General features: G+C 42.4%; 2 protein-coding genes across 8 annotated transcripts in view; one reads left to right on the top strand and one right to left on the bottom strand.

Annotated features, from left to right (window-relative positions):
* The window catches only part of ABCD2 (ATP binding cassette subfamily D member 2), a 119,703-nt gene that overhangs the window by 10,113 nt on the left and 91,960 nt on the right, over positions 1 to 17,630 (top strand). The window contains exon 2 of one of the 2 annotated variants that reach the window (XM_081211582.1): positions 2,954 to 3,363. The gene's annotated coding sequence lies outside the window, so the exon portion shown is untranslated. Of the gene's footprint in view, positions 1 to 2,657; positions 3,364 to 17,630 lie in introns of those variants that run through there. The other variant, XM_081211581.1, reaches the window with a different exon arrangement.
* REDIC1 (regulator of DNA class I crossover intermediates 1) lies at positions 347 to 17,546 on the bottom strand. Of its 6 annotated transcripts, none has more exons than XM_081211656.1 (12): positions 16,988 to 17,546; positions 15,291 to 15,330; positions 14,634 to 14,769; positions 14,164 to 14,296; positions 12,557 to 12,623; positions 11,999 to 12,132; positions 10,095 to 10,612; positions 8,241 to 8,307; positions 6,112 to 6,172; positions 2,588 to 2,636; positions 2,113 to 2,195; positions 347 to 1,871 (listed from the first exon to the last, which is right to left on the bottom strand). In XM_081211656.1, exons 1-12 carry the CDS (start codon positions 17,008 to 17,010, stop codon positions 1,410 to 1,412), a joined length of 1,773 nt encoding a protein of 590 aa, XP_081067782.1. In that variant the 5' UTR covers positions 17,011 to 17,546; the 3' UTR covers positions 347 to 1,409. The 6 variants fall into 6 exon arrangements, with proteins under 6 accessions (XP_081067782.1, XP_081067785.1, XP_081067786.1 ...); XM_081211659.1 differs by lacking the exon at positions 16,988 to 17,546 and adding an exon at positions 16,381 to 16,943; XM_081211660.1 differs by lacking the exon at positions 16,988 to 17,546 and adding an exon at positions 16,614 to 16,943.

Raw genomic sequence — 17,630 nt, 5'->3', positions numbered from 1 at the left:
AAAACATTTCCTAACAAAATGGGATCGTGGGAAATAATCAGAAGGCCAGAGTTTAAAATAAAAGTGGAGGTTCTGTTCAACCACAGCTTGTCAGGGCTGACTGACACTGATGTGGCTGTGCTGAAGCAGGGAATACAGTCAACAGCCAATAGAGGATTTGGATGTCTTAGCAGAGTTATGTTTCAAAGAACAGAGAGTAAAAGAAAACAATTTTATTTCAGATTGCAGATCACATAGCTACTGAATAAAATAAGAGTAAATATCAACCTTTCAGGCTCAAGAAAATCATCCAAACAAAGTAAAAGCCAATAGTGGTTAAATTAAGTTAAATGGCTGAGAAATGATGTTTTGGAATATCTTTTTTATTTTATATACTACCATTCATAATGTTTATGCAATAGCAGATTACAATGAAGTAACTTTGGTTAACAGTTCTAATTGCACAATGAATTTCTATGTTCCTGTTCAGCAATTTCTAATGCAGATAATGAAAAGAGTATTTTGTTTTGTTGACAACAGAGGTGGAAACAAATGGTTCTATATAAAGACTCCCTTTTCCACAATCCTATTCAGATGTAAGGGGCCTTTTCCAAGCCATCAGTTTCTTGGCACATGAAGAAGCAACATGCTTGCCCTATCCTGTCCCTTTCCATTCCTCTTCCTTTTGCACAGTCAGCTGCAGAAGAAACACAGTTTTATAAACCATAGTTTTTGAATATAAACCTAGAAACTGTGTTTTAAGTGCTGCCCCCCAACCAGCACTGCAAAGTAATTCTGGTTGTAGTCAGTGCTTAAACCACATGGAGGAAGTTGAGGGATGGCGTAGAGGAGGGCTTGTTCAAGCTTGTTCATCTACCAACAAACCATGGTTTGTCCAAGCAACTTGTTACCTCTGAATTGGTCCATTGCCTTCAGGAAGAAAAAGGCAGAATTAAAATAGAGATATTTCTTTTACCATATGTTCTTATCAGTTGTGTATACTACAGAAGGAGATACTGAATTTTTTTTTGGGGGGGAGGAGCAAACAGCTGTGCAAAAGAGGTCGCCACCCAACGCAACACACCTTATTTAAACTGGCTCCAATTAACACTAAATTAGCCATGCTTAAGCCTGTTACAATCACTGTAGTGTACATTTAACCCTATGTTTGATCATGGCCAAGGGATTTAACTGTGTCTGAGCAGGACAAATATGTGTGTCCACGTTCTTTAAAAAGAATAAATCGGTCAAAACTCCCCTATTTATTAAACAGCTAATAAGCATATAGATTGATTTGATATGATTTCTTTATTTAATCACACACCTCCCCTTTCTTACTGTAATCCAGAATGCCTAAGTTTATTTTGCCATATACTGTTTCAAGAGACAAACTCTTAGCTCAACGAATGGATGCTTCTCAGAGCAGCGCTTCAGCATTCATCTGCAGGAATGTTCTGCCCTCCAGTGGTCTCTACCTTGCTGGCGGAAGTGGTGATTTCAGCACTATGGACAGAGGATGGCACGTTATTACAGCTGCAAGCCTGCATTATATTGCATTGCACGGCTGCGTCAGATTTTTCTATTTCTTCAGCACGTGTCTCTGTTTGCGACCAAGCGTTGAGCTGCGCCTTGAAATTAGCATGTTTCTTTTCACATGATCTGTGCGTTTGAGCTCTGCGCAACATATATTTCTTCAGAAGCCTGGCTGGTTTTGCCTGGGGGTGAATGTCAGTTGTTTTCTTGTCGAGGAAAATGGAATTCATGGCCATTGACTGGCAACTGCACTGCAGCTTTTGATTTCCTGAAACTGGAAGTGAATTGCCATCATTTCTTGCAAAAGAGTTCTCAAAGTAAGACAATGCTCTTCCATCCTGCTCTTCCTCTTCAGACTGTTGAAACAGAATTATCAGTTTAATCGTGCACATCTGGGTCCAGTGAATCACCATTCTCGTTAATGTCATATAGGAATGGTTTTTGGTGTTTATGTGACCCTGCTGCATTCAACCCTGCTCATAAATATATACACTCTACTGGGCTAAAACAAAACAAAAAACCATTGGCACCCCTGCTTATTCCCAGACACTTGGATAAGCTTGTGTAAACTCAGTTATGGCAATATTTGCCTCGCTTTACCTCAGCAGATGTAGTAGTGGCATAGCTCTCTGTTCGGTTTGGAGAATAACTAGGTGACTGGTTGCTTAGCTGAGATTCTTCATCTGAAACAATATATATCTCAAAATTCTAAGCACTAACAAACTTTTCGAAAAGAATGTTGTCTAATTTCCCCATCTTTTAGAACCAATGGGAGGGAAACATTTTTTAAAAGATGAAAATGACTAAGTGGCAAGGGACAGTGGGGGGGGGGAATTAAAGACCACCCATTTTGCTCTGTTGTCAAGAGCCCCATATGGCTTTGGACTGGGGGATATCTTCCACCATAGATTCTCCCTCCTCACCCTCATAGGCTTGTTCCACCCAGTGGTTTACCTATTTAAGAAGAGTTAAAGCTACATAACAACTCATTAGGTGAGAAACTCAGACTTAAAGAACATGTGTTCTGTTCTTCTTGACCATTAAGAAAACTAAGGAATCTGAAATTAGTACTAACCTTTTTGTTTTCCATGCTTTGAATGCTGATCATAGTAACTGCAGGCTTCCTTTCTCGGGTTGTTGGTTTTTTAAAGAAAATTAAAGATGATGTTAGCCTAACTTCATTTACTGTACATTTTACTTTGGGTTCCTCAATTCTGTTTCAGGCAAATCCCATAAATTGTTGACCAGTCATTCCAATAATATTGCACTAAGCAGCTCACATTCTCCTATTTCTACCATGAGCTCAAACCATAAGCTTCGAAGTTAACCCAGGAAAATGGACATAACTTGCCTTTTACATAAATAAAGATTACTAGGTCATTATCTGTCTTCATAGCAACTGGACCACTGGACCTTTGCTAAATGACTTGACAAGGTGTAGTTATTCACTCATGGGACTGCTGCACAACACTGACTCTACATAGAAGAGGTCATTCAGTATAAGGAACCAGGCCTCCTACACTTTCTCCATAGGCTTCACAATTTCTGCTATTGCTAAGTCTGGTGGGAAGGACGAGTAAAAGGCGACACCTATCAAGCCAAGTTGACCTAAGGACCTTCCTGCACCTGAAGCTGCAGATGGGGAGTCTTGTGCTTCATTGTTATTGCTACAACTACTGTTTGTAGAGGGCTGGACTATAGGCATCCCCCAGATTGCACCCTGAGACAAAAGCGCTGTAGCTTCTCGTTCATGCACAAACACAGCTTGCTGAAACAAAATGGGGAAAGTGAGGCTCTTCTTTGCAGGAGTTTGCTCCACCATCCTCTTGAGTGCTGCCATTGGCAAGTCTGGTGAGTTTTCTCCTGCATCTCCATCATTCTAGGCCGTTCCTCTGTCCTGGTCTGAACCGGGTAAGTTATCTTTTCACCACCAGATGAGACAAATGAGTTTATTCAACATCTGATGCTATTAAAAATGGAGAGTATGATTAGGAGAATCATCTCGCCCTTCATCTGTGCAGCTCCACTGCCGGAACCAAGTTGATCTGATCTTCCCAAGTTCTGCTGCTACAGTGATCCAGCTCTTTTCTCCGTATGTACTCTAGGGGTGTGGCCCTCAGATTTGCTGAGAGCAGTTTGGGGGAATGGCAGGCAACTGGACCACTGCAGAATGAGAACAGTCTCTAATATTTCAGCTTTTCCATTATCACACACACTCAAGAGAAATAAGCGCTGAACAGATAGGGAAGGGTAACACTCGAGTGTATCATGTGCAGCACATAGGCTCCTGTCACACACATTTGAGATGAGCCATATGCTTTTGTTCTTGTAATGCGCTTTGTTTCAATATGTTGGAAGCTGGCTTAGAAGGGGTAACCCTGAAAGATGACCTAGAAAGTATGGGCCCCTTTGGGAGGAAGGGTGCGATATAGGTTTAATGAATAAATAAAACAGACAAATTAATTTATAAAACACTTCAGGAAAATCAAATACTGTTTCTCCTCATCACAACCTTCATATCTGATATAAATCCTTGGGAATTTGCCCACTTTCCACAGGAGTGATGAGTGGCAATTAGCCAGTCCTCTCTGGGTTAGTAATAGTTTCCCACTTCATAATTAACTCCCCCTTAACAGCTGAATCATACTCTCAAAAACAAGTCAGTTGCCAACATACTAATGCCATTCTCTATACAGAACCTAACATTTTGTCATACTGAGTTTCAGAAAACAACTAAAATGTCAAGGTTTTGATGCTTGCCATATCAGGTCATCTATAGAAAGGGCTGTCAATTTTATACTTAAAAAAAAAATCAAAAATCCACTCCAAGGTAACCCAAGTAAAAGCTACACATACTAATAATGGCATTTGTCATACTAATTTCAAATTATACTAACTTTAATAATTGCTTTGACGTTATAGCAGAGCTAGAAAAGAAGGAGCAAAGAGCTGCCATGGAATCATATACCGTATTTTTCGCTCTATAGGACGCACTTTTTCCCCTTCAAAAATGAAGGGGAAATGTGTGTGCGTCCTATGGAGCGAAGATGCCATAGCCCCGCGACCCTCTCCCGGCTGGAGAGGTGATGCGCGGCTATGGCAGGAGCCTCTCCGCTGCGCTTTTCCGCTGCTCCCTGACCTGCTCTTTGGGGCTGGTGGTGGGCTTCCCCTGCCCCAAAGAGCAGGTCGAAAGGAACCTGAAGCCTGGAGAGCGAGAGGGGTCTGTGCACACCGACCCCTCTCGCTCTCCAAGCTTCCAAGGTAGACGCCTGAACGGCACCTTGTTTTAGAGCGGGAAAACAAGAGGGGGAAAGTTCTCCCCCTCTCTGTGCAGCGCCTCCTGCCACTTCACTGAAGGGGCGCTGGGCAGAGAGGGGGAGATTTTTTTTTCTTGTTCTCCCCCCTCTAAAACAAAGTGTGTCCTATTGTCCGGTGCGTCCTATGATGCAAAAAATACGGTAGTTGGAAGTGCCCATGGGGGCCATCAAATCCAACCCCTGCAATGCAATAATATTTTGCCCAACGTGGAGCCCAAACTCATGACTGTGAGATTAAGAGTCTCATGCTCTACTGAGTGAGCTATCCCAGCATAGGAAATACTGATCTCTCTTGTTCACTCCTCAGCCTTTTGCTCCCACTGAGTTCTTAAGGGCTGATTCTATAGGCTGATCTAGATGTGACAACGAATGTGGGTTGGCCAACAAAAATGGAAACCCTACAGCAAGTTACTCTGTTCACCATGCCCACAGAGGCATGGTGGATGCCAGGTGGGGGAACAACCTGCATGATGCTATCCTGTCCTGGAGTTCCATAGTATCTACCTGCTTGCCTGCTACCTATACAGTGGTACCTCGGGTTACATACGCTTCAGGTTACATACGCTTCAGGTTACAGACTCTGCTAACCCAGAAATAGTACCTCGGGTTAAGAACTTTGCTTCAGGATGAGAACAGAAATCGTGCTCCGGTGGCACGGCGGCAGCAGGAGGCCCCATTAGCTAAAGTGGTGCTTCAGTTTAAGTACAGTTTCAGGTTAAGAACGGACCTTCGGAACGAATTAAGTACTTAACCGGAGGTACCACTGTATTGCCATCTACATTCTCAGCTGTAATATTCCATCACTTTGTCCCTCCTTCCTTTATTGCATTCTCCTCAGCTCTACCCACAATCGATTCTGATTCCCAGTTTAGTTCGCATCATGATGTGTCTGTTTGCACAAACTCTCAGTACAGTGGCATGAAATGCAGTGTTTGAAACAAATGTGAGTCGCGCTCCTCTAAGTAGCACTGCTAACCTGGAGCATTTTTGAAAATTTACTCTTCAAAACATACCCCTAAAGAATTTTGCTTGCAATTTGGTGTACCCCACCAACCAATATTCAGACAATTAAGGAATAGTCAAGAGCCCAACCTAAGCTCATTGGAAGAGACTTCCTTTCCTCATATAATGAGAAAAGTGCTCAAGATGCCAGGTTTCAGCAGCAGAGGGCACACAGCATAAAATAATTCTATGTTCAGATCATAAGTAGCACTGAAAACATGCCATATTCTACTCGAGCTGCTTCCCTTTACACACAATGCAAATCATACAGAGCTTTTACCTGTTCAAGTCCAAATATCTGCAAGTTGCTCAGATTATGTTCTGCCCATCCAGCCTTCCTGCTGCAAAATATCGGGAGAGGGGAGTCACTTCCATCGCAGTTTCAGTCCCTGATCACCAAACTAAAACTAACATTGCTAATGGTGTTTTGGTATGCTATGGTAGCTATAATTAAACTATAGTGTTAACTGAATAGTTTATACCCTTTTGAATAGTGGAGATCTAACACTGGGCTCCTGATCTGAAAGCGCCTGTTCTATGCCACACTGTAACAGTAGAAGAGGAATAAGATGCATTATCATTTAAAACATTATAGGGACGCGGGTGGCGCTGTGGGTAAAAGCCTCAGCGCCTAGAGCTTGCCGATCGAAAGGTCGGCGGTTCGAATCCCCGCGGCGGGGTGCGCTCCCGCTGCTCGGTCCCAGCGCCTGCCAACCTAGCAGTTCGAAAGCACCCCTGGGTGCAAGTAGATAAATAGGTACCGCTTACCAGCGGGAAGGTAAACGGCGTTCCGTGTGCTGCGCTGGCTCGCCAGATGCAGCTTTGTCACGCTGGCCACGTGACCCGGAAGTGTCTCCGGACAGCGCTGGCCCACGGCCTATAGAGTGAGATGGGCGCACAAACCCCAGAGTCTGTCAAGACTGGCCCGTTCGGGCAGGGGTACCTTTACCTTTACCTTTACCTTCCTTGCTCAGTAATAACTTCTAAACATTCAACAGATATCGCTGTATTTCCCAACACAACCATTTTTGTTAGGAAACAAAGTTGGGGAAGGAGTGTGAGGTATCTTGCAACCTGAAATGGAGTGATAGCATGGGATCGTTTGATGTAACACAAACACCAGCCTAACCTTCAGTGTGATGTGCTGGTATGTCCTTTTGTCATTCCAATGGGAGGATGCAGATCAATTAAAAACTCTTAGGCCTCAGGGCAACTGCACAGTGACTTACTTTGAGAAACTGCAGTAAGTACGTAAACATCTATGATACTTTGCTGAACAGCAGCTATCACTAATTAACTGCTATCATGGATTATACCCTTTACCTCAGACTTTGGCAGGGGTAACCAACATGTTGCCCTCCAGACATTGTCTGACTTCAGCTTCCATCGGTCCCAGACAGCATGGCCAAGAGTCAATGATCATGGTGCTTGCAGTCCCCCAGATATGGAGGGGACCGTGTTTGTTACCGCTAACCTGTGGTGTGCAGGCTGACAGATGTGGATCATAAAACTATTTTCTGGCCATGGTGGCTTTATCAAATGGCTTTTAAAAATGCACACATTGAATTGGACACTGAAACTGGAGAGCCAGAGTGCTATAGAGATTGTCACAACAGAAATACTTGCATATATGCACTAGGCACCATATCACTACTTTAAAGATTAAATTGGGGCCCGACAACCTGCAGCCCATGGGCCACAAGCGGCCCACAGGGGTCGTTTAAATGGCTAATGAGCCACCCCCGAACCGAGCCGTCCGCTCAGTGAGTCCCCGTGCGTTGCGCTAAACCGGCACAGAGCGGGGACTCACTTCCGCGGTGCCAGAAATCGTGTCTGCGCAGACTCGATCCAGCCCACAGAGTAATCTCCGTGGGAGTGAACTGGCCCAGGCGAGGTAAACCGTGCCGAACCCTGGGTTAAATGAAGCACAAATGCTTCTGTTAGGGTTCCAAGGGGTTGCTAGAGAGCAAACAGGCAAATGCCTCCCTGCTCGGCTGTGAAGCCTTGCTTTTGATGCCAAAATAAACTTTATGTGTCCAGAGCGCCACTCTCCCGTGGCTGACTCATTCACTGGCAGAATCTGTGAGTGGGCGGTCCTTAAACCTTCCCCAGCAAAGTAATTTCTTGACACCCAGTCTGCACCTCCCCTCTCGGTGCGGAAGCCTACTGCGCTGGGAGGGCGTGGGTAACGGAGGACCTCTCTTCTCCCTGCTTTGCCCAGGCAAGGTGTCCTGGCACCGCCTCGCCTCCTCCGAGCCCTGAAGCTCCTCTCCACTGGAGGCATGGTTACTCTCCTCTGCTGAGGAGGAGCTGCTCCCCACGATCTTTGGGGGCTCTCTGTAATCCATCCGGCTTTTCCCCTCTCCCCCCTGACCCAATGGCAGTTCCCTGACAGCTTCAAAGACTTACCTTTTCTCTAAGCGATTTTGCATGCTGTCTGCTACCTTGATATTTCTCTTTTGGCTTTCAAATCCCACTGAAAATAAAAAAGTTATAAAATATAACTTCAGGTACGTCCATAATAATAATAATAATAATTTTTATTTATACCCCGCCCTCCCCAGCCAAGGCCGGGCTCAGAGCGGCTTACAAGCAATAATAAAAACAAGAAGAATGATTACAACTTAAAAACAAAATTAAAATACAACATTAAAATATTGAAACATTAAAATATTAAAAGGTAGCCTCATTGCAGGAGGAGAAGGAAAAGAAAAAAGAAAGAGAGGGAGGGAATCAAATTGGCTCCAAGCCAAAGGCCAGGCGGAACAACTCTGTCTTACAGGCCCTGCGGAAAGAAATCAGATCCTGCAGGGCCCTGGACTCATGAGACAGAGCGTTCCTCCAGGCCGGAGCCAGAGTTGAAAAGGCCCTGGGCTCTGGTTGAAGCTAATCTAACTTCCTTAGGGCCCAGGACATCCAGGGTGTTGCTATTTATGGACCTTGAGGCTCTCCGTGGGGCATACTTAATAACCATTTATTAAAGCTATTTAAAAAACAAAACAAAAAAAGCAAGAACCAAGTATGTACCCCACATATGTGATGTGATGTGTTTTAGGTGTGGAGGATCTTAATGAACATTTTCCCTGCAACAATTTCTCCATTAATTTTAATGGGAATCCATTCGCCCACTGACTTCCTCCATGGAAATGAATGGGAATCCCCACTTGTATAGAAGCTTCATATACACACATAGAATTCTGGATCAATATGTCTCTCTGTAATCTAATTCCAAATGCAACCAGATAACCAGCAGTGATAATTGTTGCTGCATCTCCCCATAGCTCCATGACAAGAACAGTTATGTATGCTGTTAATCCACTTCCAAATTTGGCAGGAAGCCAATGCACTGCACATATAATGATGATATTGGTAACTTATTTTAAAAGACAAGGGTATTGGTAATAAGCTTAAAAGCCAAGAAGTATTCTGTACAAAGAAGTGCAAGTGCACAAGTGGGGCTTTGCAGAGGTTGGCTCTGTCCTCTTTCTTGATGGAATCCATGCAGTAATATGGGATAAAGTTAAGTGGGATGCAGTGCAAATACATTAGAGAGAAAGCAAATATTGTTCCTCAGTTGGGATTCTGGGCCTAGTAAGATGCACCCAACCCTTCCCTCTAATTTCTCCCAGACAAGTGAATGGCTGCCATTCCCTTACATGGAGAAAAAGAAAGCAGTGTGTAAGAGACATTGTCTCTACCAATAGCACCCTATGGTGAGTGCAGTGCATCTGTGTGTATCCCCTTCAATATATAGGACCTCAAGAGGTCCCTTTGATATACAGGTCCCCATATGAAGCACTTAAGGGATGCTGGTGGCGCTGTGGGTTAAACCACTGAGCCTAGGACTTGCCGATCAGAAGGTCGGCGGTTCGAATCCCCGCGACGGGGTGAGCTCCCATTGCTCGGTCCCTGCTCCTGCCAACCTAGCAGTTCGAAAGCATGTCAAAGTGCAAGTAGATAAATACGTACTGCACCGGCGGGAAGGTAAACGGCGTTTCCGTGCACTGCTCTGGTTCACCAGAGGCAGCTTAGTCATGCTGGCCACATGACCTGGAAGCTGTACGCCGGCTCCCTCGGCCAATAAAGCTAGATGAGCGCTGCAACCCCAGAGTCGGTCACGACTGGACCTAATGGTCAGGGGTCCCTTTGCCTTTACTTTATGAAGCACTTATATTAACAAAAGGACATTTTGCTAATTGTATTATTGGGCTCCTTAAATATGAGAAGACCTCTACATTGTAATTACTTTACTTTTACATTTACCTGTATTTCCAAAGTTTTTAGCATTCTCTTGCTGTTCAGAAAACATTACAGGCTTTCGTTCTTGAATACAGTAATCTCTTGGCTGATTAATGGACTCCTGGGTGCTTGCATTTAAGCTCTGGCTGTTTGGGAAGAGAATCTGCTCTGGAGCTGTGAAAATGCCTCTGAGGTCTCTTTCAGCAGGGCACCTGTGAGCACAACTTGACATCTGGTGCATTTCTTCCATATCATAAGGACTAGGCATTCTGGATATTTCATTTGCATTAGCTGAATCGGTAAACAGCTGGTCGATGATGCTTTTGTTACCGAAAGAATGGCTGGAATCGGAAGAAGGAGCAGTTGGAAACTGCTGTTTCTCCTCTTCAAAGAAAGCTGCAATGGATCCAGAGCTTTCACCAGCGGTAGCCTCTAATACGTTATTCACAAATCCAAACAATGGCTCTTCATTGCGAAGGCTTCTGAAATTTGTGTCATCACTGACCTTGGGAGACTTGCCAAGTGGGTTACTATAGTCTGGACTTTGTGGGGATGGGGTGGGGAAAATGAAAAGGTGAGCAGTTAAACAGCTAAGCAACATATAATCTGCTGACATATTATATTACTAGTATAAACATGCATGTTCTTCACTTCAATATGATCTCGATCTCTTTCTCTCAGTCTCTCTCTCTCTCTGGAATTACCCAATTTTTTAGAATTCTGAATACTTTAAGCATGTTATATCTCGATTATGAAGAGAAACTGGGACCTTGTTTTAGTCTTTTTCAGAATCATATGAAACATCTTATTTTAAGCAGTTGTGACTAACTTGTTCAACCACTGTATGTCACTGCTGCTCCACTGCAGTAAACTTGACAGTAGCAGGAGGAGAGGAATGAAGCACTTTTGCATGAAAAGCACAGGGAAAGATGTTAGCAATATGCAACACCTAATGGGCTATCGTGTATACTGTGATAGAATTCTGAAAGCATGTTCGGATCCATAATGGCTCTCAGAATACTATCATGCCATACTTAACAAGACATTTTAAATGTATTGTTAAAAATAGGCAGTGTGTTTGCTGAGAGCCACAGTAGTCTACGATCCTATTTGTGCAAGTGTGGTTTAATGAGACAAAAGAAGCTAATAATTGTCACGCTGTGTCATTTCAATAGTCCATTTGGCTTTGTTCCCTGTTCTGTTTATGTAATTTATGAGAGCGTTTCTGATCCTCTTTCGTCATAAGCTAATTCATAAATTAAGCACAGTGATTAATGCAAGAACTGGCAGAAGAAGACTATTTACATTAAACCGAAGTGTCATGTAGATGTTTGATATGCATGGTGCAGGGATCACAGTTGTGATGTTTGGTTGCTTATCTGATGTTGTAACACCACGTTGTAATGATATTATATTGGATCATCCTTTTGCATATGGGCCTAAGTTTGTAGTCAAAAATGTCAAGGCTCCAGCCATGCAATCTGTACATGACAAAATTAGAATGTATAGATTGGGCAGCTGCACCCTGCAGGCAATGGGCTCTATGAGCGTAGGCCCCTCTGGAAATATGACAATCCATCATGTGATGCTAGGACTGGAGTTGTATGCGAGGGGAAACGTGATTCTGATATGCTCGCCATGCCTAGTCTCCAATGTCTGCACAAAGCTCCAGCAATACCACAATATATGTTGTGAAAACAACTCTAGAATCTGAATTCTCAAAACAACAAAGAACTGAATTTTCTGTATATGAAAAACAAAAAGCACGGGAAGTCCAGTACAGTAATATCTTAGCACAAGTTTTATCTTCAAGATGCAGAAAATGCAAAAAGTAATATAATTATGCACTTCGGAAGCCATTATATTTTTAAGTGGATAAAAATCCACTCTGCATTATATTTTATTTGCAATATAAAGCCTGTCCCTACCTATTCAACTGCTGGAAATATAGACCAGAAGCTGTGTCTACATCTGGGTTACTGAAATTCCTTTGCCTGCAGGCAGCCTTTGAAAACCAAGGTTCTTCACACATAGTATTTGCTGGCTGAGAAGACTGTAGGCACTGTCAACAGATTATAAGAACACTTTGTAGCAGATGCAGTATGTCCTTGGACACTTGCTTAACTTCTAAAACCCTGGGAAATCTTTTTTTTTTCTGACAGACAATCAAATGAACCTTGAGACTTTCCACTAGCATACACTGATTTACTTATGCTTATGAATCTTATTTTAAAATAGTATTTTGATGATTATGGGTTTATATGCCACCACCAGCACTATTTTGGGAAAGACAACTATTAAACAAAACTATGCAATAAATGTAAATCACTAGGGCATAAACTTTTATTGTACAAGATCTCACAGGAATTGTAGCAAGAGCCATTTGGGGGATGCAAAATATTATGCTGCAACTAGCATGGAGCCAACAGTGACACAACTGAGTGTAACAGAAAAAGCTTGGTAGGCATGGTATAAGCATAGCTTACTTGGGACTGAATGTTCTGCTTTTCTGATAAATATTTTCTTCTGTTTTCTAATACCTCCTGTTGTATCCTATTATGACAAGGAAATATAATAATAATAATAATAATAATAATAATAATAATAATAATAATAATAATAATAATAATTTATACCCTGTCCTCCATGGCCAAGACCAGGCTCAGGGCAGCTAACATCAAATTATATGATACATTAAAAACATAAATCAAACAATCGATTAAAATACAGTTAAAATCAAGGAGCAGAATAAAATCAGATGTCAACCCACGGATTATAACTATAGGGGTTGGGAGTATTGAGTGCTCACCAGGCCCAAATGTTTGTGCTCGTCTTATATGAGCCAGTGGAAAGGGTTAGGGAGGCTACTTACCTACAGGGTCTTATAAAAAAAAAAAGAAGGGGAGGTCAGACTGGACCCCGGCCAAAGGCCTGGTGGATCAGCTCTATCTTGCAGGCTCTGCGGAAAGATGTCAAATCCTGCAGGGCCCTGGTCTCTTGCGGCCGAGCGTTCCACCAGGCCGGGGCCAAGGCTGAAAAGGCCCTGGCTCTGGTCGAGGCCAGTCTAACCTCCTTGAGGCCTGGAACCTCCAAGGTGTTATTGTTTATGGAAAATTTTGCATATTTTCAGAGGTGCTGAGATTTGCATCTTTTATCAGGCTAAGTAGAGGGCATTTGGTATTCTTAGGTTTTCTTGACGCTGACTCGGGCAAAATTAAAACTCTTACATATAATCCTATGCCTCTCTACTCATGGCCTTAGTGACAAACTTCAGGTGTATAGCAGCAAAAGGAGGCTGTGGTCTCCTCAAGGACCTTGAGTCAAAGCTAACTTGTATATTGTGGCATAAACTTGCATGTCCCAGACTCCACTTTGTCAAATGGAGAACAAAGGATAGTAATCATAACACCAAAAGGCCAAGCCAAGCAAATGATAATGAGGTGCGTCACTTTATTATGCAAAGCCCAAATAAATAAGTCATGTTTTCTTATTTGAATAAATAATGTTCATTCTGAGCCCAATAGCTTTACTAGGGGCAGTAAAGAGGGCTTTCTGCTGTGATGGCTCCCAAACACATCTCTACATGGAACACCTCTTTTAAACGTAAAAAAATTCACACAGTTTTATACCAACAGGAAGATCTATTAATCGGTTTAAAGCGGGAGCTCAAGCTGTATGCAACCACTGTCAACCTCACCAAGCCCTGCCTCCCATTCTTTCACAATGTTAAAACTTTTCTCAGCCTGTCTTGTTGGGATCCTCTGACTCCAGAAAGAAATGGTAGCATCTCACGGCTATTGATTTTCATAAAGGATCAAAAAAATTCCATAGCATTCTTATAGGCTACTTACATTTTCACTTTAATGTGAGAGAGATTGTGGCATATATAAGAAAAAGAGCTAGGAATCTGTGATGTGCAGATATTATTAAAACATTTGCCTGGGATGTCTTCATTTCAGCTAGAACCTATAACTCTTCACATAGCTGCACCTGCATGCCAATGTAGTCTATGATAGGTACGTACGTACGTCGTTAGGTAGACAGATACAAAGAATCAAAATATTACAATTCAGAAAATTATATTGGGATGTACCTGTGCTCCGTGTCATCTTGGTATGGTTTGGACTGTCTACATTGTGGTGACTCGGGAAGTTCTACATTGTGCCTTCTCAGCGGGAATTTTACTCCTCTGTTAATATCCACATGAACTGCTTTTCGAACATTTTCTGTAATGAAAGTACTCAAAAGATTAACAGTCCTTTGAGTGAATTAAAGAGGGACATCCAATGTTTTGGTAAGAGTGCAGGACCAAAACACTTTTTAAACAGTGCTATACAGTATTCATTATTGGTGATATGTTCATTGTAGGTTACAACTTTTTCGGCATTATGTTTTCATTTTTAGTTAGCAAGACATTCAATGAACACAAAAAGGTTGTGGTTCAGATTTGATGAAGTAGGAGTAAATTTGATGGAGTGAATGTTGGAGAACTTAGCCACATTTTTCTTATGGTCATGCTTTTAATGGTAAAACTTTGACAATTAAGTTTGCAGTTAAACTCACCAGAACAATCTTTCTTGGTAGATATCTGATTAACAACACACAGATTGAGGAGATCTAAGCTGACAGCTGAGCTTTTAAGGGGAGAAATTCCCAACAGCTTCATCTTTGATTTAAGCTTTTCTTTTTCGAAAAAGTCCTGTTATATTAAGAATGACAGAAAAATGTCATAACAATGTACACTTCCTTGCTAAAGAAACAGGCCCTTAGTCATACATATATCCCACCTCAAGGCTCAAGGTGGCAAACAATTACAAACTGCCTTAAAAAAAAAAGGAACTTTCCCTGTATCATTCAACCAAGATCCTCAAAACAGCTAGTGCCATTGGCAGCAAAAGAGAAGAGTTAGCAGTTGTGAAAGAATTCAGCTTGAAAGTAGAACCTTGACAATATGAACCGAAAAAACATGATTTGGGAATGGCTGACTTGCATGGGTTTTTAATTCCTCATTTCCAATCACGGGACATTTCTGTCTACAAGCAGAAAAATTGGAGTGTTTGAACCCCGTGAATGGCTTCATAATATCACATCTACCTCTCTGGAAAAATTAATCTGTTTCCAGACTTCAATGATGCAAATACTCTCTTCTCTGTTGTTGATTTCTGGCAAGCAGAAATCACATTTGCACCTGCCTCTTAATTCAGTGTAATTCCTCCTTACCTTCTGCTTTCTTTTCTCCTTGGTGAGCATGATTCTTTTACTTGAAAGATTTAAAAGAAACATGAATTTGTAATGACATTAGTAATATACAGAAATAATAAACGATTGCAGACATTTAGGAGACATTTACATACTGCATATTTAATACTCTTCTATTTACCAGGTCATCAGCTAAAGCAAATCTGCACTAATCAATTGAATGCTTCAATTCTTAAATGCCTGTTAATTCGAAGTTTTAAAGCCAACTAGCCAGTAATAGACTTCTCTCCACTGGAGGGGAAACAAATAAAATAAAGATAAATCCTTAAATTCTACATTTTGATCAAAGGACTTGAGCATAACAGTGCTCTGCCTATTTGTGATTCCCAGCAACTTGACATTCCAACAATGGAGGCAGAACATAGCCATTGCTTATCCTCTGTGGATTTGTCTAATCCTAGGGCCTCATCTGAGTCAATAATTCTCCTTAAAAAAATTTTTTTAATCCCTGACATGAAAAATCAACGTGACAAGGGTCTTCTTCCCAATATCCAGTCTTGGATGCGGAAGGAATGTATATTTGGAGAAACATTCCAAACATGAGAAAGTCAAACATGTTTATACTTTGTGTCTTTCCAATGCACATATAAAGAAGTGTGGGGTCTTCTTACAACAAAAAAGTGCATTGGTGTTGGGAGTTACAGTGGTGCCTCGCAAGACGAAAAGAATCCGTTCTGTGATTCTCTTCGTCTAGCGGTTTTTTCGTCTTGCGAATCAAGCCCATTGACGGATTAGCGGATTAGCGCTTTTAGCGGCTTTTAGCGGCTTATCGGATCAGCTGATAAGCGGCTTAGTGGCTTGGGGAAAAGGGGGGGAGGGGAAAAAACCTGCAGGAACTCGCAAGACATTGTCGTCTTGCGAAGCAAGCCCATAGGAAATTCGTTTTGCGAAGCACCTCCAAAACGGAAAACTCTTTTGTCTAGCGGGTTTTCCGTCTTGCGAGGCATTCGTCTTGCGGGGCACCACTGTACTCTTTATATATATCTCTCTTCACCCTCAGTCATGTGAGCCTTGACCTGAAGCGGTGAAGCCCTGAGGCAGCTTTTATCACCTGAATGAAAACTAGGCCTTAGTCAAGGCCTGTGTGGTTCTAAGACCACAAAGATGGAGGTTCTGGAAAACTTGGGTCACGGAATGAATTTGCCATCTTCTGTCATCCTCAAATGCCTGATTGTGAATTATAAACAGTACAACTTTTTGAACTGGCAAACACAACGCTCATTGGAAAGCACTTTTAAAAATCAAGTGTTCGAATGAATAGGGAGCGATGCTGTCCTTTTGCACCTGAGCTGCACAGATCAGTTCCAAGATGGCTGCCATCTTCTCCCCAAACAGCAGGCAAAAATTCAAAGCCCTCCCCTTGCAAAAATAAAAGCTTTGTTGTTTATCTATTGTGGTACTGTTTTGGTGGCCCTACAGCCCTCAGAACCACAGGAAGTGTAATGTAACGAGTGAAAGAAACCTAAACCTACATTTGAGGAAGCGTAACATAATGATTTAAGGAAATCTACATTTGCAAATCTGCATTTGTGGAACTTAATATGCTCCCAGTGTCTCAGCAATTCTTTTCACAAAACCTTTGCCTGAGGTCAGAGGCCTTCATTTCTGCTGCAGGCTGTTTGCTTGAGCAGTTATGAGGCCCTTTGGGCTGCACTCACCGAGAGCCACCAACCCAGTTCATTTTCTCTCCCAAAGAAACAGAGCGGCCTATGGATGATTTATTTATTTTATATATTTAAAAAGCCACCCTTCTAGGTAGGCCTTGCAGGAAGGCAACTGGCTCTTGCAATGAGCCCCCCAGGAGTGAATGCGGTACGAAGGCCGGACTCCTCTGCGTCTCTCTTCCCCTCAGAGACAGCCAAGGCCTCCCTGGAGCTCTCGGAAGGTGCAAAGGCAGAGACAGCTTTTCTCCAGCAGTTAAATAAGGAATAGAAACCAGAAATATTATTTTTTTTAAAAGGCAGGGGGCAGATAAGGGTGCAGATCGAAAGGCTTGAGGAGCTGGGGTAGAATTAGACAATGGCCGAAGTTCTCATCCCGTCTGATTTAACATCCACACAGAACATTGTGTTTCCCCCCTCTCTCGTCTCTGCATGTGTGTTCATGGCCATACATGATTTAAACATGTTGGGGGTGGGGCTTGTACTGTGTGAAAGATATAGAATCTCCACCAATTTTCACCCCAGCATCTGGAGTTATGCGAGATACATTTAACTTTGGAAGACATCCGAAGGCAGCCCTGTATAGGGAAGTTTAATAAAAATGTTTTATTATGTTTTTATATATGTTGGAAGCCTTCTA

Source organism: Podarcis bocagei (assembly GCF_964188305.1).
Source record: "Podarcis bocagei genome assembly, chromosome: 10".
Classification (NCBI taxonomy): domain Eukaryota; kingdom Metazoa; phylum Chordata; class Lepidosauria; order Squamata; family Lacertidae; genus Podarcis; species Podarcis bocagei.
This window is presented reverse-complemented; position numbering and strand designations above follow the sequence as displayed.

What these genes read in the sequence shown, in the direction of transcription:
- REDIC1 (XM_081211656.1), bottom strand. Translation starts at nt 17,010, where the DNA reads ATGAACTGGGTTGGTGGCTCTCG. An exon ending in CAAAATCGCTTAGAGAAAAG is followed by an intron (nt 6,173 to 8,240) that starts GTAAGTCTTTGA and finishes GATATTTTGCAG; the next exon opens with CAGGAAGGCTGGATGGGCAG. An exon ending in CCACTACTACATCTGCTGAG is followed by an intron (nt 1,872 to 2,112) that starts GTAAAGCGAGGC and finishes ATTCTGTTTCAA; the next exon opens with CAGTCTGAAGAGGAAGAGCA.